General features: G+C 40.8%; 1 protein-coding gene across 1 annotated transcript; it reads left to right on the plus strand.

The window, feature by feature from the left end:
* The first annotated feature begins 4,617 nt into the window (after positions 1-4,617).
* serpinf2b (serpin peptidase inhibitor, clade F (alpha-2 antiplasmin, pigment epithelium derived factor), member 2b) lies at positions 4,618-23,276 on the plus strand. The gene is made up of 10 exons (XM_063016469.1): positions 4,618-4,740; positions 10,266-10,374; positions 11,731-11,833; positions 12,857-12,928; positions 13,013-13,289; positions 14,881-15,024; positions 18,292-18,480; positions 19,313-19,455; positions 20,831-21,035; positions 22,732-23,276. Exons 3-10 carry the CDS (start codon positions 11,777-11,779, stop codon positions 23,076-23,078), a joined length of 1,434 nt encoding a protein of 477 aa, XP_062872539.1. The 5' UTR covers positions 4,618-4,740; positions 10,266-10,374; positions 11,731-11,776; the 3' UTR covers positions 23,079-23,276.
* Positions 23,277-24,501: the final 1,225 nt, after the last annotated feature.

Here is a 24,501-nt window from a genome sequence, read left to right on the forward strand (position 1 = left end):
TCACTGATCGTACAAACACAAACTGTATTTTTTATTTGGATCAAACTTTCTTTTGAAGCACCCATCATTTTCAGGATATGTTAAAGCATAGTATAAATGTCTGTCCGTATTAAGGAATCACCATTATCACTTCCATTTATTACTATCTTTTCAATTGTATACACTCACTGTACATTTTATCAGCTCCACTTACCATATAGAAGCACTTTGTAGTTCTACAATTACTGACCGCAGTCCATTTGTTTTTCTACGTACCTGTTTAGCCTGCTTTCACCCTGTTTTTTAATGGTCAGGACACCACGGGATCATCCAGAGCAGGTATATTTAGGTGGTGGATCGTTCTCAGCACTACAGTGACACTGACACTGTGTTAGTGTGTGTTGTGCTGGTATGAGTGGATCAGACAGAAGTTTTTAAATACCGTGTCCACTCACTGTCCACTCTATTAGACACTCCTACCTAGTTGGTCCACCTTGTAGATGTGAAGTCAGAGACGATCGCTCCTACGCTGCCTACGGTGCGCTGTTGGCTGGATATTTTTGGTTGGTGGACTATTCTCAGTCCAGCAGTGACAGTGAGGTGTTCAATAACTGCAGTGTCACTGCAGTGCTGAGAATGACCCACCACCCAAATAATACCTGCTCTGTAGTGGTCCCGGGAGAGTCCTGACCATTAAAGAACAGCACAAAAGGGGGCTAACAAAGCATGCAGAGAAACAGATGGACTACAGTCAGTAATTGTAAAACTACAAAGTGCTTCTATATGGTAAGCGGAGCTGTTAACATGGACAGTGAGTGTAGAAACAAGAAGGTGGTTTTAATGTTATGGCTGATCTGATCGGTGTATAACATACTCTGATGAGATAAAATATTAGGACCACCCACCTCATATTGTCAAAACATGGACTTCACCAAACATCTGGAGTCCTGTAGTATCTGGTATCTGGTACTAGTGCGGTACGTGCAGGTCTTTTCGATGCTGTGGATCGTCCTACCGTGCATCCTGGTGCTAGCATGGGCCTGTAATTACGCAGCCCCTCACCCAGAAGGGTTTGATGCACTGTGTGGTGTGAAACACCAGGATTAAAATTATCTGCAGTACCAGACACCACATGCTTATTGGGATCATTAAGTTTTGGCTGCCCATCAACCTGTCAGCAGTTTGTGGCTTGTCCCTTTTCAGGTCCTCAATGCAGCTTTTTGTGAACATTCCTTGCTGTTTTGGAGATGCTTTAACCCAGTCTTCTGGCCATAATGATTTGGCTCTTATCCAAGTCACTTTATGATGCATCATATCTGGTGCATTTAACCTGTGAACTAGAAGTAACTTCAATTAGTGCAACAATGAATGTATCCCTGACTGACATGCACAATTGTTACAGAATAGGCAATTGCATGCACAAAATTTTGGCGGGTGGTTCTAATATTTTGACCTATCAGTGTACATTGATATAAACTACATCTCTTTAGATGTAGATCAGAATTGCAGAATGGTATGCCTATAAGTACCTAGATTTTGACCTTCTTAAGTGACATGCTGAATAATTCAAAATCATTTTGTTTGTATTTCCCACAATTCATTCCATGTATTCATGTCTTAGAATATTACACAGTTCTAATCTAGCAGCTGTAGTACTGATTGCACAGAGTAGTTCATTACTCCTAAAATTCATTCCAATAAACTGATTTTTCTTTGTAGCTTCTATGTCAAACTTACATACAAGCATATGCTGTAGAATTAATAAACTGCTTTCTGCATTAATAATGGTGGGCAGTGGTAGCTTAGCAGAGGGGAGCCATCAGAGATGGCCTAAGATATTCTTAAAATAATATTATATATAATAACATTATAATACTACTCATAACTTGACAATCAGCAATCGAACAAATAAAAATCTAAGCAAATAAATCCTTTATACCTGCCTATTCAATTTGTGTTGGAATGTGAAGGGTTAAATAGAAAAGATCACTTTTTACTGTTGCTAATTGGTGGTTCAGCTATACAGTCTTAGAAAGTAAAGCAATTCAGTTTATTCACAGAGTATAATTGACCAATCATATCATCTCTCTAAATGGGTGGGATTTGTTATCGCTAGCATTATGACAAGTTCCACCCACTGTGCCAGCAGCAATAATACCTCTTTGAAGAGCCGCATGGGTGTGACTGTCATGGTTAGCTACTGTACCTTAGTGGTTAAGGTACTGGCTTAATGATCCAAAGGTCACAGGTTCATGCCCCAGCACCACCAAGTTGTCAGTGTTGCACCCCTGACCAAGGCTTTAACCCTAAATTTTTCGTCTTTGGTCCAGAGCACACGGCGTCTTTTTTTTCCAAAAAAGACCTGGACTGCTGATTCGTCTGACCACAATACACGTTTCCACTGTGTGATGGTCCATCCTAGATGCCTCCGAGCCCGGAGAAGTTGACGCCGCTTCTGGACATGGTTAACATAAGGCTTATTTTTTGCACAGTAAAGTTTTAAGTGGCATTTGTGCATGTAACTCTGTATTGTAGTGCTTGACAAAGGTTTGACAAAGTAATCCCTCACCCATGTGGTTATATCAGCTAATGTTGAGTGGCGGTTCTTGATGCAGTGCCTTAGTGGTTAAGGTACTAACTTAATGATCAGAAGGTCACAGTTTCATGCCAAGGCCCTTAAACCCTTAATTGCATTGTATTCCGTTCCAATTGTAATTTACTTTGGATAAAAGCATCTGCTAAATGTCGTAAATATAAAAAATGGTTTTAAATATTTCTCATGGTCAGAATCAAACATTATTAGACCACAAATGAGATGAGAGAACATGTTGGATGGGGGAAACAGTTCAACGTTTAACACTTTAGTGACCCAAAGCATACAGCCAAGAAAAACCATTTAATGTTCTTAAGTGGTTTAGACTGACCCCATCGGACATCAGTGGAGAGACGTGAAGATGACATTCATAGATGCACACCATCCAATCTGACAGAGCTTTGGAGGATCTGTCATGAAGAATGGGATGAACTGCCTATAATTCAGATTGCTGATACATATCCAAGGCAGAAAAGAAGCTGTCAATAGGAGATTTCAGTTTTTGATTTTTAATTCATTTTCAAACCTTTATAAACATGTTAACACTTTGTCTTTATGGGTAATTGGTTGTAGATTGATGGGTAGAAAATTTGTGTCATTTATTATTTGCCCTGATTTTTACTTGTCGTCAAGTCGTTGATAAATGTGCCAGTCTGGATGGTCCTTTTCATCTTTGGTCCAGAGCACACGGCATCCTTTTTTTCCAAAAAATCTGACCACAATACACGTTTCCACTGTGTGATGGTCCATCCTAGATGCCTCCGAGCCCAGAGACGTGGACGCCGCTTCTGGACATGGTTAACACAAGCCTTGTTTTTTGCACAGTAAAGTTTTAAGTGGCATTTGTGCATGTAACTCTGTATTGTAGTGCTTGACAAAGGTTTGCCAAAGTAATCCCTCACCCATGTGGTTATATCAGCTATTGTTGAGTGGTGGTTCTTGATGCAGTGCCGTCTGAGGGATCGAAGATCACGGGCGTTCAGCTTAAGCTTGCTCCCTTGGCCTTTATGCACTGAAATTCCTCCCGATTCCTTGAATAGTTTAATGATATTATGCACTGTACTGTAGAGGGAGAAATATGCAAATCCCTTCCAATCTTTCTTTGAGGTACATTGTTTTTAAACATTTCAATAATTTCCTCACGCAACTGGAGATCCTCTGATCATCTTTGCTCATCGAAGACTCAGCCTTTCCTGGATGCTGCTTTTGTACCAAACCATGATTACAATCACCTGTTGACGTCATATGTTTGGAATCACATCATTATTTAGTTTTTTACACCTCATTACTAGCCCTAAATTGCCCCCATCCCAACTTTATTTGGAATGTGTTGCAGGCCTGAAATGCAGGAATGAAGGTTTATTAACAAATGAAATGAAGTTGATCTTGGGTTCAAACTGTCTGCAATCAAATAAAAGTCAAAGTTAATGTAAGGAACACTGAATCTTTATTTTATTTGCATTGTCCATACTGTCTCAACTTTTTCTGATTTGGGGTTGTACTTTTTTGTACTGATTTGGGGTATTACCAGAGTGTTTGCAAACATTTTATTTTGAATGTAAGTAGAACAACCACTGTTTATCTACCTACTCTATTGAGGATTTGCTTTTCAAACCCAAATCAGATCTTGGCCTAATAGGGCAAAGTCCTTTTGAATGTTTACCATTTAATGTCTCTCAGTTTGCAGAGCATTGTGGGGGTGTGCATGGCTGTGCTAAATAATGAATCATATGTTCTGCCTTTTCCAAAACTAATTCACAAACTGTATATGTTCCAATACCCACTATTATAATTCTTCCTCTGTTTATTATCTACAGTTCTTCTTGTTATGGCTTATTGAACTGGCTTACCCCTCACCCAGTGCTTCCAGCAAACATGTTACTCAGAAACCAGCTCAGTGTTAAATCAGCTCATGGTCCAGCCCGCTTTACATAGTCTCAGGTTTGTATACGTCCACCCTCCGCATATCTGTTGCGCTTGCAGTTTGTGCAGATCTGTCTCAATATTTACATGTATGTGAGTTATAGGCAGCACAGATCAATGAAAGTTGATCTGTAACCGCACACTCTGCGACAGCCAAACTTTTAAGAGAGGACAGTTTTCCTATTGACCATTCGTCTTCTACACAATTTCGAACTGAATGGCCCGGTCAACTCTAAATATTTAAGGTAGGTTTCATTTTATTATCATATTGTACATAACAGTCACTGCAAATAATAGTTTAGATAGATGATTGGGTGTTTAACAAGGGTTATACTTTAAGACTTTGGGTTAATTATAAGAATCAAGCGTGCAAGCCTTAAGCTGAATTTCCTGAACTGACCTTCACAGAAGAGATAAATAATTAAATTAGTGTGTTTATTGATCTATTGCAAACTGTCAGACAGGACCAAATAGACTAAAAAGCAGGTTCACCAAAAAATAGGATATCCCATATAATTGTACAAAGTATCCTCTGCCAATTACAATGTGGACTGATGTGGTAGTGTATAAGGGGATTAAAGTTTACCAGTTCAGATATAAGAAGAAAATTTAAGAAGAAAAAAGCAATTACTTGAACATTTGTTTTTACATGAACTGTTACATTAATGCAACTGCGTTCTTTAGATAAGCCATGATTTTGTTGATGGATTAAATTGTATTCTAATTTTTTAATATAAAAGGATGGGTTAAAATAAAATGTTGATTATAGCCATGTCTGGAGGCACTGTTGAGCTTGATTAGTATTTGAGTGGACAAAATTGCTTGTTGGTTTAAGCTACAAAATTACAATAAAATATTCTGAGCAATTATGATTGTTCTGTTAGACATAGTTACTACACTTATCAGCCATAACATTAAAACCACCTCCTTGTTTCTACACTCACTGTCCATTTTATCAGCTCCACTTACCATATAGGAGCACTTTGTAGTTCTACAATTACTGACTGTAGTCCATCTGTTTCTCTGCATGCTTTGTTAGCCTCCTTTCATGTTGTTCTTTAATGGTCAGGACTCTCCCAGCTCCACTACAGAGCAGGTATTATTTGGGTGGTGGGTCATTCTTAGCACTGCAGTGACACTGACATGGTGGTGGTGTGTTAGTGTGTGTTGTGCTGGTATGAGTGGATCAGACACAGCAATGCTGATGGAGTTTTTAAACACCTCACTGTCACTGCTGGACTGAGAATAGTCCACCAACCAAAAACATCCAGCCAACAGCGGGCAGTGTCCTATGACCACTGATGAAGGTCTAGAAGATGACCAACTCAAACAGCAGCAATAGATGAGGGAGGACGTTATTTAACAACTCCAGCAGTGCTGCTGTGTCTGATCCACTCATACCAGCACAACACACACTAACACACCACCACCATGTCATTGTAACTGCAGTGCTGAGTGTGCTTTATGGGAAGGTTAAACAAATATAGGCCAATTTAGTTTGTCAATAATTTTAGTTAAAATGTTAGAAGAAAATAAAGAAATAAACTACGAAAGATTTTGTTCAATAATGAAGCTTAAATGCAATAGTCAAAAATATAAAAAAGTACATCCTGAATGCCAAAAAAAGTTAAAGCCAGACAGCATTAATTTGTTAATTATTTTTGACCTGTATTAACGTTTTTTTGCATTTTAAATTTTTCGGCATTTAGCAGCACTTTTATCCAAAGCGACTTACAGTACTGTGACAGTATACTGTCTAAGCAATTGAGGGTTAAGGGCCTTGCTCAAGAGCAACAGCAGCAACCTGGCAGTGGTGGGGCTTGAATCAATTTTGATTACTAGTCCAGTACCTTAACCTACAACTGCTCTAAAGCATTGCAGGTCACGTTTCTTGATGCATTCACATATACATTTTTTCAGCATTTAGCAGACGCTTTTATCCAAAGCAAACTACAAATATGACTGAAAACTATTTTGAGCAATTGAGGGTTAAGGGTCTTGCTCAGGGGCCCAACAGTGGCAACTTTGCGGTGGTGGGGCTTAATCCGGCAACCTTCTGATTACTAGTCCAGTACCTTAACCACCGAGCTATTACTGCCCATTTTTGCACAAATTGCTTATTCCAAAAACATTGGGACAGAGGCATGTTTACCACACTTTTACATTGTTTTGTTGTCTGCAAATACTAAGGGCACCAATTGCTTCTCAGCAGTCCAGGATCTGTTGTCAGACATTGCTCTTCATAGCTCCTGCACTCTATAACTACAAAGCCATGCTTTTGTGGTTAATGATATGTAGTAATGTGACTTTGCATTGTTTTACTGAAACAAACAAGGACGTCAGGGAAAAGATATTGTATAGATAACAGCAAATGCTGTTCTTAATACCTTTTAGTATTAATTGTGCCTTTACAGATGTGTAAGCTTTTGAACTTCGCATTGGTAACCACTGGAATGTTTTTTTTCCTCTTTGGCCTAAATAATATGATGTCTATTATTTCAAAAAACAATTTAAAATAAAGGTGGACTCATCAGGCCACAGCACATTTCCATTTTGCGTTAGCTCATCTTAAATGAGCATGAGCCCAGTGTTTCTGGACGTTGTTGACTTGTGGCTTTCACTTTGCATAATAAACTCTTAACTTGCATCTGTAGCTGCAGCAAGGATTTTACAAATTATGTTTACACCCATGTGATTTATTTGTTGTAGAAGATAGTTGATTTTCAATGCAGTGTTGTCAGCTGTTGGCTGGATATTTTTGGTTAGTGGACTATTCTCAGACCAGCAGTGACAGTGAGGTGTTTAAAATCTCCAGCAGCATTTCTGTGTCTTATTCACTCATACCAGCACAACACACACTAACACACCACCACCATGTCAGTGTCACTGCAGTGCTGAGAATGATTCACCACCCAACTAATACCAGTTCTGTAGTGGTCCTGGGAGAGCCCTGACCATTGAAGAACAGCATGAAACGGGGCTAACAAAGCATGCAGAGAAACAGATGGACTATGGTAATTGTAGTGGAGATGATCAAATGGACAGTGAGTGTAGAAACAAGGAGGTGGTTTTAATGTTATGGCTGATCGGTGTATATGCGGTCACTCACAACCTTTTGAGGAACAACTTAGCAATACTGGGTTAAAACCTATGGTCTATGTTGACATGAGCACATCTTGTAACTGCTGTAGATTTGACATTTGCACATTAACATCCCAAAGGTGCTGTGTTGGAATCAGATCTGTTGACTAAGAATGCTATTGAATGCTGACTTAACTCAGCATGTGCCCATAAAAGAATGCACATGGTCATCAACAACACTTACAGATTGTGGTCACTTGTCTACATGTGTCAAAACATCTGTGAGAAATCTTGGTGTTATCTTTGACTCTGACCTCCGATTTGATAAACAAATCAACTCTGTGGTAAGGAATAGCTTCTTCCAGCTCAGAAATATTGCGAAGATTAAGCCTTTTCTCTGCTATTCTGACCTGGAAAAAGTTATTCATGCATTCATTTCTGCAAGAATTGACTACTGTAATTCTCTGTATATTGGGATTAGTCAGTATCTGTTGCGGCGCTTGCAGGTGGTCCAGAATGCAGCAGCAAGGTTACTGACTAATACCAAGAAAAGAAACCATATTACACCAGTCCTTGCCTCACTACATTGGCTGCCTGTTCAGCACAGGATTCAGTTTAAAGTGCTTTTATTTGTTTTTAAAGCGCTTAATCGTCAAGCCCCGGCTTATCTCAGTGGTATGCTTTCTCCCGCAACCGCACAGCGATCTTTAAGATCAGCCACTCAGAACTTGTTGACTGTTCCTAGGGCTCGTTTGAAGCTAAAAGGTGATCGTGCATTTGCAGTTTATGCTCCGAGGCTATGGAACACTCTACCTCCTAATATTCGACAAGCACCTTCGGCCGCTGTCTTTAAATCACTCCTAAAAACATACCTTTATAAGCTGGCATTTGAACAGTGAGGAGCCGTGTTAATTTTAATTGTTTAGTCTATTTGTATCTGTTTTATTTTGTCTCTTACTCTGTATTTTTATTTGGTTCTTACTTTTTTAATATAATGTTGTGTTATGTAAGCTTATTCGATGTACAGCACTTTGGTCAACGTAAGTTGTTTTAAGAGTGCTTTATAAATAAAATTTACTTACTTACTATTAAAACTAAACAAAAATGCATTTTTTTTTATGTCATTACACATGGATTCATGCTGTTTAGGGCAGTGGTAGCTCAGTGGTTAAGGTACTGGACTAGTAATCAGAAGGTTGCCGGTTCAAGCCCCGCCACCACCAAGTTGCCACTGTTGGGTCCCTGAGCAAGGCCCTTAACCCTCAATTGCTCAAAAATCATGTTCAGTCATAATTTGTAAGTCGCTTTGGATAAAAGCATCTGCTAAATGCTGAAAATGTAAATGTTTATGCCAAATTCTGAATATACTATTTGTATTTTGAAGCACAATCAATATATATACACCGATCAGGCATAACATTATGACCATTTTCCTAATATTGTGTTGGTCCCCCTTTTGCTGCCAAAACAGTCAAGGCATGGATTCCACTAGACCCCTGAAGGTGTGCTATAGTATCTGGCACCAAGATGTTAGCAGCAGATCCTTTAACTCCTATAAGTTGTGAGGTGGGGCCTCCATGGATGGGACTTGTTTGTCCAGCACATCCCACAGATGTTCGACTGGATTGAGATCTGGGGAATTTGGAGGCCAAGTCAACACTTCAAACTCGTTATTGTGCTCCTCAAACCATTCAGCAATTTGAGCTACAGTAGCTCGTCTGTTGGATCGGAGCCTTCGCTCCCCACGTGTATCAATGAGCCTTGGCAGCCCATGACCCTGTCGCCGGTTTACCACTGTTCCTTTCTTGGATCACTTTTGATAGATACTGACCACTGCAGACTGGGAACACCTCCCAAGAGCTGCAGTTTTGGAGATGCTCTGACCCAGTCGTCTAGCCATCACAATTTGGCCCTTGTCAAACTCGCTCAAATCATTACGCTTGCCCATTTTTCCTGCTTCTAACACATCAACTTTGAGGATAAAATGTTCACTTGCTTCCTAATATATCCCACCTACTAACAGGTGCTGTGATGAAGAGATAATCAGTGTTATTCATGTTTAGTGTAATATTACACTTTTCTGAGCTGTCAAATTGCTGATTGAAGGCCGCTCAGTTGGTGCAGCGGTAAAACACACACGCTAGCACACCAAAACTGGGATCTCGAATACATCATATCGAATCTCAGCTCTGCCATTCGACTTGGCTAAGCGGCCACAATTGGCCTGTTGTTCAGGTAGGGGTGGGATATTAAGCCGCATAGGGTCTCTCTCATAACTAATGCAATTACGACCTCTGCTGGCTGATTGATGGCGCCTGCACGGAGATGGGAAAAGAGTGCTGTCAGGGTGTGTCTCTCCGTACACATGCACTGATGCACTGCACTCGTCAAAGTGTGGGTGACAAGATGCATACGGCTGCTGCCCACGTGTCGGAGGGGGTGTGGGTTAGCTTTGTTCTCCTCAATCAGAGCGGGGATCGGCATGGGTGGAAAGGAAGGAAGTATGACACAATCGGGCGCTCTAAAAGGGAGAAAAAGGGAGAAAATGCATAAACAAAATATATATATAAATGCTTACTGAATATATGCCTTTAAGCAATAAAATGTTTTTGTACTTGATGCATGCAGATCTATTTTGAGCTTTTTGAGTCTGACCCATTTACTAATTATAAAACCTTATGTCATTTAGATACTAACTAGCTGAAGCAAGAAAGTACACATTCAAAGACAACAGGAGCAACTACCTTCATATCCTGTTACTCAATATTACTTGAACTTGTTGAAGTATCTGCACTAAGGTAAAACAATTCTATTATGTTTGATTTATTTTATATGGTGGTGTATTCTGATCTGAACTCTATAGCAACTCTAAACAGATATAAATGTCAAGCAAACCAGTGTTGCCAACTCCTCAGTAAGGAAAGTAGCTATTGGCTGTCCAAAAAGTCGCTAGAAGTCGCTAAATGATGTAATCGCCTAATTTGCATAAGCGTTAGCACATGTCGATAGGTCTAAATATTATTATAAACTACAGGTAGCACATCTCGATAGATCCATTGATCTGTATCTCAGACATATATCTCAAATTTATTTATTAGGATTTTAATTAAATTTAAATAAATTAAATTAAAATTAGCCAGTATACTTATTTAGTAAATAATATGCTAACCCTCTATGAGGAATATCTTCTAAGGTTTTGCCTCCGTGATTTATCATACCCTGTTGGATAAAATCCCAGTTAGAAAACTATAGATCACACAGATCTTATCTATAGCTACAAAAAACATGGAATAAGGAACAAATAATTAGAACAGAACTGACAAGGAAAAAGCAACAAAATTGTTTTACGATACAGTACAAGATAACGTAATAAATGCTCAACATATTCACTCAGTAATGAACTTTATTAGACACAACCTTTACTGTACCAGTTGAACAGCTAAGAAATCACAAAACTGAAAAATAACTGAATACCTCTTGTGTTGTCGTTATGTTAAGGTCGCAGATAGTTATTTAAAAATGATTGGCTTCCCTAGATGTATGAAAAACGCTCTAAAATCACTGAACGCATGTATAAACGTGGTTAAATAAAACGTTAACACATAGCATTAGATAAACAACTGTTATTCAACTGTATGCAATTAAGTGTTGCCAATTTGATCACCTTGCATAGTTAAAAAATAAGTCACAAAATATGGGCATTACATACACTTAATCTTTAAACTTTTAAAGGAATTAAAACTAAAACCACACATTACTAACCGCTAGCAGAAATAAATTGGGCAAAGGTAGCACAGAATTATAGGCGTTCCACATAACGAGTCAAAAACTGATGTGCGCATGTTCGGTAGGATAAATCAACAGAACGGCAGCACCCGCTGCTCTTTGAGGACAATAAGTGTAGAACGATACGTGCTTTCACCTCCGAGTCTCCAAAAGTCTCCAGTAACACCAGAAAAAGTCGCTAGATTTGTCGCTAGTCGCTTTTTTGAAAAAAAAAAAAAAAGTCGCTAGAGGGGTCTGAAAACTCGCTAAATATAGCAACAAAGTCGCTAAGTTGGCAACACTGAAGCAAAGTCATAACTGTTGTATTTTTATTCTTTATATGTCATTTCATATCAAAGTTACACATTTCCTATGTATGTAATGAATAGAAACAGGTGAACAGCTTTACAGTGAATTCAGCCTGAAGGTTCAGACATGGATTTAAGAATACTTGCACTCCTCTTCCTCTGTTACTGCAAGCAAGGCTGGATGGTAAAAATATACAGTATATATACATACACTATATACAAGCCCAAATCAGAAAAAGTTGGGACAGTATGGAAAATGAAAATCAGCATATGTTATTTCAAATTTCATATGTTAATAAACATCCATTCCTGCATTTCAGGCCTGCAACACATTCCAAATAAAGTTGAGACGGGGGCAATTTAGGGCTAGTAATGAGGTGAAAAAACTACATAATTATGTGATTTTAAACAGGTGATGTCAACAGGTGATTGTAATCATGATTTGGTACAAAAGCAGCAGGAAAGTGTTTTTGATGAGCAAAGATGATCAGAGGATCTCCAGTTTGTCAAGAAATTATTGAAATGTTTAAAAACAATGTACCTTAAAGAAAGATTGGACTGTTATCAGCAACAAGTCCATAAGCCAGGGTCTGCCCTTGGCAAAGGTAATTTACACTTCTGTGATGGCAGCATTAATACAGAAAAGTACATTGAGATCTTAGAGCAACATATGCTGCCTTCAAGACGTCATCTTTTCCAGGGACGTCCATGCATTTTTCAACAAGATAATGCAAAACCACCTGCTGCACACATTACAAAGACATGGCTGCAAAAGAAGAGGGTACGGGTACTGTACTGACCTGCCTGCAGTCCTGACCTGTCCCCAATAGAGAATGTGTGGAGAATTTTGAAACGAAAAATGCGACAACGACGACCTCGTACTGTTGCACATCTTAAGACGTGTTTGCAGGAAGAATGGGACAAAATAAAATCTGAAACACTAAATCGTAAATGCTTTACTGTCCCAACTTTTTTTGCAGGCCTGAAATGCAGGAATGGATGATTATTAATAAATTAAATTAAGTTAACCAGACAAAACATGAAATATCTCAGGTTGTAAATGTAAGAAACTCTGTGTGTTTTTTTTTATTATTTGCATTTTCTATGCTGTCCCAACTTTTTTTGATTTGGGGTGTAAAATATGTTCTACTTATCATACCATCGCTCTGTGTTATATTAACTAATCTGATCTTACATTATCTGACAGGAAGTTGTTTCAGAAGATGAAAAGGTCCCTACGATTCCTCTCATACCCCTGATGCCCAGCAATCCCATACCAGTAAAAACTTCCTTCACTCACTAATAAATTCCCAAGTCACTTCATCTAATCACCTCATGAGACTTACATTTTTGTTTCTTACAGAATTTGGATTGCTCCAACACCCCTAACGGAGAAGAATTACCTCCAGGTGGCTCTGCAACCTGTACCTCTACTGATGAGAATGGTGAAAGCTCTGAGGAGGAAGACCTGGAGGAGCTCTGTGGGCATTTGAGTCCTACAGTCATCAGACAAGCCATAGGCAGTGGGATTATGAAATTTGGGCTGGAGCTGTTGGAAAACATGAAGACAAACCAGAAACAACCCAATGTCATTATCTCACCCCTCAGTGTGTCGTTAGCTCTCTCACATTTGGCTTTGGGTATGTTTTATTGTTTTTGCTGGCTCAAATGGAAACACACTTGTATGCAAATTCATTAAGAATGCGTGCTTAGACTAGACCATTTTATTAGTTACACCAATCATATACAGTCATGTGAAAAGGTTAGGACACCCCATGAGAACCTTCGTCTTTTTGAACATATTTAAAAATATGGACATTTGAGCTTCATTTGAACAGTACTGAGAGATGGAGCTTATATCATTAAACAAATAAAACTGAAAAAAATTACTTTTAAACATTTTAGGTTGTAAAATGTAATGAACAAAAATGGAAATGTATTGTGAGGAAAATGTTAGGACACCCTATGCCCTTATAGCTGGTATTTCCCCATTTGGCTGAAATAACCTCAATTAGACATTTCCAATAACCATCTACCAGTCTCTGACATCCACTGGGAGAGAGTTTTTCTCACTCCTCCATGCAGAATTTCTTCAGCTGTGTGAGGTTTGAGGGGTTTCTTGCATGCACAGCCCGTTTCAAATCGCCCCACAGCATCTCAATAGTATTAAGATCCGGGCTTTGACTTGGCCATTCCAGAACTCTCAATTTCTTTCTTTTGAGCCATTCTTGGTGGATTTACTGAAATGTTTTGGGTCGTTGTCATGTTGCATGATCCACCTCTTCTTCAGCTTCAGTTTTTGGACAGATGGTCTTACATTTTCCTCAAGCACACTCTGACAGATATATAAAACATCGTTATTCTTAGCTCAAACATGTGTACAATGTGCAAATCACTAGTTAAATGATTGGCACATTTTGATGCCCTTTTGGTTATCTAAAAGTTTTTTATAGAAACTACAAGTACCACTGGTTTCACTTGAAGCTGGAACAACAATTGACTTTAAAAATGTGCTTTGTGAACTAAAAAATATATAATTAATGTAAAATGCTGTGTAAAATTAATTACAACTGCGAGAAGTGCACTTATCTAGTGTGCCTTTTAATTAATCTGATGATTTTCTGAAACTATTTTAATACCTCCTCTTTTGCCAGAAAATGCCCTCCTCAGTAATATAGCATTATAATGGCTTATAGAAACTGATGAGTGAAAAATTATGCAGCTCCAATAGCTCATATATACTTGTTAAAAATATGGATGATTTTACTTTTGCCAACCATGTGATAGTATATGTTATTAAATGCTTTTATTAGAGGCTATAATATCAGCATTTCATCTAAATAGTGAGGTTCACTGTGTGTGAGGTGAGTTGTCCTAATCTATTGATTGACAATGCTCTATCAGCCTGATAACAGCTAATATCCTACAAGACTGTGCAGTTACCCAATAGTTTTGGCCAACTATATTATATATCAGTCAAGCCATACTACCATATCAGTGTTACTGCTGGGCTGAGAATGGTCTGTCACACAATAATATCTGGTGTGTGGTTGTGCTGTAATGTTTCCTTATTCTATTGATAAGGCAGAGTGGTCATATACAAGGGCAGTTTCTTATAACCTGGCAACTTTGTGTATGGTTTGGGCTATAAATCTAATCACTAGCACACATGTTCATAAATACTTGATAACTGATGGTAATTAACGTTATGTTCTTGTTCCCACTCATCAGGAGCGAAAAATGAAACGGAAGAACTACTTCTTCAACGCCTGCATGCTAACACAGTGCCATGCTACCACAAATCACTGAAAAAACTTCTCCGCCACGTCCGCAGAAACAGCCTGCAAATTGCCAGCCGCATCTACCTGGCCCATGGTGAGTAAGGAAAACGACTCTTGTACTCAGACAGATACAAATACAAATTCTCCTGAATTAAGATGCACAACGTACACTATTTAGCAAACAAAATCTGGACACTCCTAATTATTTAGTTCAGGTGTTTTAGCCACACCCAATGCTAGTAAGTGCATAAAATTAATTACGTATAATATATGTGGTCCTAACCTATTTGCAACAGTTTGGGATCTTTCATGACTGTGCACCATGCACATAAGATCTATTATGATCTATTGAGAGGTTTGGTATAGAGGAACTCCAGTAGCCTCATCTCACTCTAGATCTTTGGAATGAATTAACACATCAATTGCAAGCCAGCCCGGCTTGTCCAACATCAGTGCCAGATCTTAGAAATGTTTTTGACTCAATGGGCACAAACTTGAACTAACACCATTTAAAATGTTGTGAAATGCCTTCCCAGATGAGTACAATTGTTGCCACAAAGTTGGGAAGGGCTAACTGCAAACCCCATTTCCAGAAAAGTTGGGACGTTTTGTAAAATGCAATTCATTCACATTTTAGGCATTTAGCAGACGCTTTTATCCAAAGCGACTTACAGTACTGTGACAGTATATATTATATTGTCTAAGCAATTGAAGGTTAAGGGCCTTGCTCAAGGACCCAACAGTGGAAACCTGGCAGTGGTGGGGCTTGAACCTGCAACCTTTCAAATACTAGTCCAGGACCTTAACCGCTAGGCTACAACTGCCCTCAGCACTTTTCTTGAATCTTTATTTAACTGACAAAAGTAGAAAAAAAAAATCCAATGTTTTCACTGATATGAACAAATATGAACACGGTTAGGATTTGATGCCTTCAAGACACTCCAAAAAAGTTGGGACAAAAGAAAATAAGCATGAGTTGATAGAATATTGATGGTACAATGCTCTTCAACATTCCACAATAAGCAGGTGAATTGATGGCGAGGGATTGGTTATAAATGGAGAATCCACCAAAGGCTCAGTCTGTACAAGCAATGATGGGTTGTGGCTCTTCATGAAATAATTGTCAGTCAGTTCAAATAAAACATTTCTCAATGCAAGATTGAGAATTACATAATATTTAAAACGATTTAGGGAATCTGGAGAAATATTAATCTGTGTAAGACTAAGGGCAAGAACAGAAACCACTACTGAATGTGCAAAGCCCTCAGACAACATTGCATGAGAAAGTGCCATGCTGCTGTGATAAAAATAGCCACATGGGCTCAGGAGTAAACTGTTGTCAGTTAGCATAGTCCACCAATGCATTAAAAATGCAACCTGAAACTCTATTACACAAACAGAAAGCAGGACATCAATTCTCTGCAGAAACACCTCAGAGTTCTCTGGGCCTGAGCTCATCTCAATGGACTGAAAGACAGTAAAATTGTGTTCTGTGGTCATAAATTGATTTGAGTACTCCACGGCACTGTGGCTCGGTGGGTAGCACTGTCGCCTCACAGCAAGAAGGTCCAGGGTTCGATCCCCAGGCGGGGCGGTCCGGGTCCTTTCTGTGCGGAGTTTGCATGTTCTCCCCGTGTCCGTGGGGGTTTCCTCCCACAGTCCAAAAACATGCAGTCAGGTTAATTGGAGACACTGAATTGCCCTATAGGTAAATGGGTGTGTGTGTGTGTGTGTATGTGTGTGTATGTGTGTGTATGTGTGTGTATGTGTGTCTGCCTTGCGGTGGACAGGGTGTTACAGTGTGCCTTGACTGGCCTGCCTGCAGTCCAGATCTGTCTCCTGTTGAAAATGTATGGTGCATCATGAATTGGAGAATCAGACAAGTCTTGTATTAAGCCAGAATAGACAAAAAATTCACTTGCAAAACTGCAACCGCGCCCAGGTGGCGCAGCAGGATATTCCTCTAGCACACCAGCACCAAGATTCCGGACTCCTCGGTTCGAAACTCGGCGTTGCCACCGGTCGGCTGGGCACCATCTGGTGGGCATAATTGGCAGTGCCTGCTGCTGATACTAACTGGCCACCGTATCTGCAGGGTGGGGGCCGGACTATGTGTTGGTGGGTGGGTCTTTATACGCTGTGTAAGGACCCTGATTGGCGGAAGAGAGGCCTGTGCAGAATGCAGGGGCAAGAAGAGGAGGGCTGTGCACGTGTCGGAAGAGGCGTGCTCTCCTCGGATTTAATCGGGTATCCCTCAGCAGCGTAAGACAAATTAAGTGAGCTAAATCCGGAGCAAAATGGGGAGAAAATGCATAAAAAACTGCAACCTAAGTGTTTTTAGTTCCCAAACGATTAAAAAGTCTCATTAATAAACAAGGTGATTGAACAAAGTGCTAAACATGCCTCTGTCTCAGCTTTTTTTGAGTGTGTTGCAGGCATCAAATTCTAAATGTGTTTAACAAACCACAGATTTATTACATTTTACAAAATGTCCCAACTTTTCTGGAAATGCCATTTGTACATGTTATTGCCCATATTTTGAACAGAATGTTAAAAGATCATGTTTCAACATACACTATATTGCCAAAAGTATTCACTCACCCATCTAAATCATTGAATTCAGGTGTTCCAATCACTTCCATGGCCACATGTGTATAAAACCAAGCACCTAGGCATGCAGACTTCTACAAACATTTGTGAAAGAATGGGTCGCTCTCAGGAGCTCAGTGAATTCCAGCGTGGTACCGTGATAGGATGCCACCTGTGCAACAAGTCCAGTCGTGAAATTTCCTCGCTACTAAATATTCCACAGTCAACTGTCAGTGCTATTACAACAAAGTGGAAGCGATTGGGAATGACAGCAACTCAGGAATTATGTGTTAGGCAACGTAAAATGACAGAGCGGGGTCAGCGGATGCTGAGGTGCATAGTGCGCATAGGTCGCCAACTTTCTGCAGAGTCAATCACTACAGACCTCCAAACTTCATGTGGCCTTCAGATTAGCACAAGAACAGTGTGTAGAGAGCTTCATGGAATGGGTTTACATCACCAAGCACAATGCAAAGCGTCGGACGCAGTGGTGTAAATCCAAAATGTTGATGGAGTGACGAATCACGCTTCTCCGTATGGCAATCCGATGGACGAGTCTTTGGTTTGGCGGTTGCCAGGAGAACGGGACTTGTCTGACTGCATTGTGCCAAGTGTAAAGTTTGGTGGAGGGGGGATTATGCCGACAACATATTAAACCCTATGGATTAAGGCAAACGAGCGAATACTTTTGGTGATATAAACTACTTTTGGCCATACAGAGCATATTAGACAATACCATGTGTGCTAAATATTTAAATGTTTTCTTTCAAAGGATTTAAGCCAAAGCAGGAGTTTGTTGAAGAGTCGTTGAAAATATATGATTCCAAGCCCACACCCCTGACAGACTTGGAGGAGATCAATGAGTGGGTGGAGAAGTCCACACATGGTTATGTGACAGACTTCCTGTCCAGTCTACCTTCTAACCTTGTCATGATGCTTATCAATGCTGTGCACTACAAAGGTAATACTAGATGTTCTCAATCAGGAAAATCCATCATACATGTCAGTGTGTGTCAGTAACCATATAACACGAATGAATATGACCAGACTAACTCAAAACATAATGTTACATGCTCTTGCCGATCAGGCATAACATTATGACCATCTTCCTAATATTGTGTTGGTCCCCCTTTTGCTGCCAAAACAGCCCTGACCCATTGAGGCATGGACTCCACTAGATGTTAGCAGCAGATCCTTTAACTCCTGTAAATTGTGAGGTGGGGCCTCCATGGATCGGACTTGTTTGTCCAGCACATCCCACAGATGCTCGATTGGATCGAGATCTGGGGAATTTGGAGGCCAAGTCAACATCTCAAACACGTTGTTGTGCTCCTCAAACAATTTTTGCTTCGTGGCAGGGTGCATTATTTTGCTCAAAAAGGCTATTAGGGAATACCAGGTGTACAGGGTCTGCAACATGGTCTGCAACATTGCTTAGGTAGGTGGCACGTGTCAAAGTAACATCCACATCGATGGCAGGACCCAAGGTTTTCCAGCAGAACATTGCCCAAAGCATCACACTGCCTTTGCCGGCTTACCTGTCAGTTGTCATAATGTTATGCCTGGTCGGTTTTACATTTATAATCATTTTAATGGTGTGACTGATTGTCAAGAAGGATGACTAGATTTTGGCATGAGTCCATATCATGTACATCAACAATTGCTCAGTTTTGGTGAGCAGGTGTCTCTTGTTTGGAGACTAGTAATAGACTAGTACACCAAAAGTATCATCATGGCATAACTAGGATAGACTGAGTAATAATTCCTGCATTCCTTTTTTTTTTACCTTTCAGGGGAGTGGCTTCGTCGCTTTGATCCTGACTTCACCACCACTGAACCTTTTTATATCAATGAATACCAAATCGTAGATGTTGACATGATGCTTGGGCCAAAATACCCACTCAGTGTTTTTACCTATAATGAACTTGATGCCCAGGTAACATTTTTTCCTTTGTGTTTAGTGCTTATCACCTTTGGGTAAAGTAAATATGTATGTTTCAGTCCCTACACTCACTGAATACCTCTGGTGTGCCATAGTGTGTATCATTATTATCATGTATCATTAAAATAAAAATCATGGCATTCGTTTTAGAGGTGCAATAACAACAATGTAAGTCTAGACTATTAATTATGCTCATAGTGACTAGGCTGTTAGCACTGTCCCTTCACAGCTAGAGGGTCCTGGGTTCGATTCTGTGTGGAGTTTGTGTGTTCTTCCTGTGTTTGTGTAGGGTTTTCTCTGAGAGCTTCGGTTTCCTCCCACAGTCCAAAGACAAGTACACCTGGCCAATTGGAGAAACCAATTAGCCTACTAAAGTGTGTGTTAATGTGTGTCTGTTTGATGTGTGTGTGTGTTTGCCCTGTTATGGACTGACGACCTGCCCAAGAGGTTTCCCACATTTTGCCCAGTGAATTGTACCCACCGCGACCCTTAATAGGATAATGTGGTGGTAAAACACTTTTCTTAACCGCTTCTCCAATTAGGAGCCTGTCCCAGCTTTTCAATGGGTGCAAGGCACACAGTAACACCCTGGATGGGGTACCAGTCTATCGCAGGGCAGACACACATAAACACACACACATACACACACTCATTCACCTATAGGGCAATTCACTCACTCACTCACTTTCTTAACCGCTTATCCAATCAGGGTCGCGGGGTGGGGTGCTGGAGCCTATCCCAGCTTTTCAATGGGCACAAGGCATGCAGTAACACCCTGGACGGGGCGCCAGTCCATCTCAGGGCAGACACACATACACACACACACACACACATTCACCTACACACCCATTCTCCTATAGGGCAATTCAGTGTCTCCAATTACCCCACCTGGGGATCGAACCCAGGACCTTCCTGCTGTGAGGCGACAGTGCTACCCACTTAGCCACCGTGCCGCCTAGGGCAATTCAGTGTCTCCAATGAACCTGACTGCATGTTTTTGGACTGTGGGAGGAAACCCACGCAGACACAGGGAGAACACACAAACTCCGCTCAGAAAGGACCCGGACCGTCCAGCCTGGGGATCGAACCCAGGACCTTCTTGCTGTGAGGCGACAGTGCAACCCACTGAGCCACCGTGCCGCCTAAAGTGGTGGTAAAACAGACAATGAATAAATAAATAATTACACTTATGGTCACATTAGAACAGCAACACTGCTGTGATTATTTTAGATTCACAACAATAGTATGTACGTTTGTGCAATGTTACATACTAATTGTAATTTGGAAATGTCAGTTTGTTAACCTACCTTTTAAAATAGGAATGTAAGACTATATTATGACTTATCTTTTGCTTCTAACTGTTCTGCAGGTTGCCCGTTTTCCATTTAAAGGGAATATGAGCCTGGTTATTGTAATGCCCATGACTGGACATGTGAACGTATCAGCTATTGCAGCCAAACTTAACATCTCAGATCTATATCAACGCTTCCCACGGGAGAGAAGCATGCAGGTCAAACTCCCCAAATTCAACTTAGATTTCTCTCAAGATCTTCAAGAGGTTCTGACAAGCATGGGTGAGAAAAAACTTTCTGTCTGTCCGTCTGTCTATCTGTCTGTCTCTGTCCATCCATCCATCTATCTATCTATCTATCTACTTGCCTATATATCTAAGTCTGAAAACTTACATTATTAAGTATATATCTGGTACATACACAGACGAGTCACATTATTAGGACCACCAGCTCATATTTTGAGTATCGTACGTGTGCAGCACGGACAGCAACTAGACGAGCTGGGCGTGACTCAATAGGGTCCTGGTAGGCTGACACAGATTTTGGAGGGTGTGTGGGGTAGGATCCATAGAGTGAACACAACAATCGAGGTGGTCTCACAGATGCTCAGTTGAGTTTAAGTCTGGGTTATTAGGGGGCCAGGGTAGTACTGGAAGTCTTGGTCATGCTCTTCCAACCAATGACAGACATTTCTCGCCATGTGACGTGTCGCATTGTCTTGCTGGAAGATCCCATTCGCCCCTGGGAAGACAGTTTTACACATGGTACTTCTACCCATGACAGCAACGAGGGATATACACTGATCAGCCATAACATTAAAACCACTTCCTTGTTTCTACACTCACTGTCCATTTTATCAGCTCCACTTACCATATAGAAGCACTTTGTAGTTCTACATTACTGACTGTAGTCCATCTGTTTCTCTGCATACTTTTTTAACCTGCTTTCAGCCTGTTCTTCAATGGTCAGGACCACCACAGAGCAGGTATTATTTAGGTGGTGGATCATTCTCAGCACTGCAGGGACACTGACATGGTGGTGGTATGTTAGTGTGTGTTGTGCTGGTATTAATGGATCAGACACAGCAGTGCTGCTGGAGTTTTTAAATACCGTGTCCACTCACTGTCCACACTATTAGACACTCCTACCTAGTTGGTCCACCTTGTAGATGTAAAGTCAGAGATGATCGCTCATCTATTGCTGCTGTTTGAGTTGGTCATCTTCTAGATCTTCATCAGTGGTCACAGGACGCTGCCCACAGGGCACTGTTGGCTGGATATTTTTGGTTGGTGGGCTATTCTCAGTCCAGCAGTGACAGTGAGGTGATTAAAAACTCCAGCAGCGCTGCTGTGTCTTATCCACTCATACAAGCACAACACACACTAACACACCACCACCATGTCAGCGTCACTGCAGTGCAGAGAATGATCCACCACCCAAATAATACCTGATCTGTAGTGGTCCTGTGGGGTCCTGACCATTGAAGAACAGCATGAAAGCAGGCTAACAAAGCATGTAGAGAAGCAGATGGACTACAGTCAGTAATTGTAGAACTACAAAGTGCTTCTATGTGGTAAGTGGAGCTGATAAAATGGACAGTGAGTGTAGAAACAAGGAGGTGGTTTTAATGTTATGGCTGATCAGTGTAAACAGGTGTACAGTACAACAAAATTATTTTTCTGCATATCCCAGCTTGTTTAGAAGCTGGGGTCAGAGCGCAGGGTCAGCCACTGTATGGCACCCCTGGAGCAGAGAGGATTAAGGGCCTTGCTCAAGAGCCCAACAGTGGCAGCATGGCAGAGCTAGGATTAAAACTCTCCACCTTTTGATTGACAGCCCAAAGCTCTACCCACTAGGCTACCACTGTCTGTTGTAGAGTCATTTACTACATGTCACGATAAGTTTACCAGTGGTCATAGTAATAAAGTTATATTTTAATAATAACCTGGTTAATGGTTACCTGTGCTGTTTTTTTCAGGCCTAGGACATCTGTTTTCTAATCCCAATTTAGCTGGCATCTCAGAGGGCCCACTGCTGGTTTCCAGTGTACAGCACAAGTCCAGTATGGAGATCAACGAGGAAGGTGCAGAGGCAGCCGCAGCAACCAGTGTAGCAGTGTCACGCTCCAATCCCTCATTTATAGTCAATCATCCATTTTTCTTGGCTCTTATAGAAGACTCCACACATGCACCACTGTTTCTGGGGGTTATTTCCAATCCAAACCCTAGAGGATTTGCCATGACACAGAGTCCAGGCCATTCAGATAAAGCAGATTTTCCTGTCGACAAGCAAGATCCAAAATCTTTTGGCAAGCCACCCAAGTAAAAGGCAGCTTAAGATTAACATGAGACCTGCGGCAATCCATAAATGTTTAATGGACATGTGCTGGATGTCAAACGACATTAGAATTTTATAAAATGATCAATTTCTCTTTGTAAATGACTTTTGGGTCAAACATATCATGTTAAATATTGTTGTAAAAGCCTGTGTTAATAATTAAATAAAACATATTTAATTAAGTGACACTTAGCCTCTTCTGTTAAACGGTGTTGTTCATGAATAGTATTCACACTCTCACTCACTCCCTTTTTTTCCCCCCAATTTTTCCCCCCTAATCTAGTCGTGTCCAATTACCCTGATTGCGTCCTCTATACTGATTCGACCCTTCACCACTGACTGAGGACGCCTCTCAACTGACATACGCCCCCTCTGGCACGTATGGTCAGTACAGACTGCATTTTTCACCTGCACGAGTCGAGTCCATGGACTTGACGGGCACTGTGTATGGAGGGCCACACCCCCATCAGCATTATTCCTCAGCCCTGTGCAGGTGCCATCAGTCGGCCAGCAGGGGCCGCAGTCGCACCAGTTACGAGGACCTGTGATCCGACTTTCTCACCCTCTAACCCTGAACAACAGCCAATCGTTGTTCATGCTGCCGCCAAGCCCAGTCGGAAAGGCAGAGCTGAGATTCGATACGATGTGTTCGAAACCCCAACTCCACCTGAAACCGCTGCGCCACCTGAGCGGCACTCACTCACTTTCTTAACCGCTTATCCAATTATGGTCGCACAGGAACCTATCCCAGCTTTTCAATGGACGCAAGGCACACAGTAACACCCTGTACAGGGCGCCAGTCCATTACACACACACACACACACACACACACACACACACACACACCCATTCACCTATAAGGCAATCCAGTGTCTCCAATTAACCTGACTGCATGTTTTTGGACTGTCGGAGGAATCCGGAGCTCCCGGAGGAAACCTACGCAGACACAGGGAGAACATGCAAACTCCACACGGAAAAGACCCAGATCATGACAGTTCTTTAGTACAAAACTTTTAAATTTAGTATTATAACTAATATTTGTCTAAGAAACTAGCCACAAGTGTGTCTTGAGTATCAGAGATTAGCTAGTTTGAGGATTGGGTGATAGGTTTAGGATGTGGTTAGGCTAGGGTGGTGCCAAGATTGGACTATGCAAACAATGCTTACTTGCGGTCCGATCATCTATCCCATATTTCAACTGGAGCTGCAAAGGCAATCGTAGCGAAGAAGAAGGATGGTGGAAAGCAGAGTAAGACAAACATTAAAATTGTTATGTTTAAGTACAACCCTGAATAACGTTATGAGTAGTGTTGTGAAGAATGACAATTAATTTTGTCTTATTTTAAAATTGATATACAGTGTATCACAAAAGTGAGTACACCCCTCACATTTCTGCAAATATTTCATTATA

This window comes from Trichomycterus rosablanca, chromosome 20 (assembly GCF_030014385.1).
Source record: "Trichomycterus rosablanca isolate fTriRos1 chromosome 20, fTriRos1.hap1, whole genome shotgun sequence".
In the NCBI taxonomy this organism is placed as follows: domain Eukaryota; kingdom Metazoa; phylum Chordata; class Actinopteri; order Siluriformes; family Trichomycteridae; genus Trichomycterus; species Trichomycterus rosablanca.

Bases quoted from the DNA above. Each gene is read 5' to 3' on its own strand.
- serpinf2b (XM_063016469.1), top strand. From the start codon at position 11,777: ATGGATTTAAGAATACTTGCACTCCTCTTCCTCTGTTACTGCAAGCAA. The intron at 15,025-18,291 runs GTGAGTAAGGAA...TTTCTTTCAAAG, and splicing joins CCGCATCTACCTGGCCCATG to GATTTAAGCCAAAGCAGGAG. The intron at 18,481-19,312 runs GTAATACTAGAT...TTTACCTTTCAG, and splicing joins CAATGCTGTGCACTACAAAG to GGGAGTGGCTTCGTCGCTTT.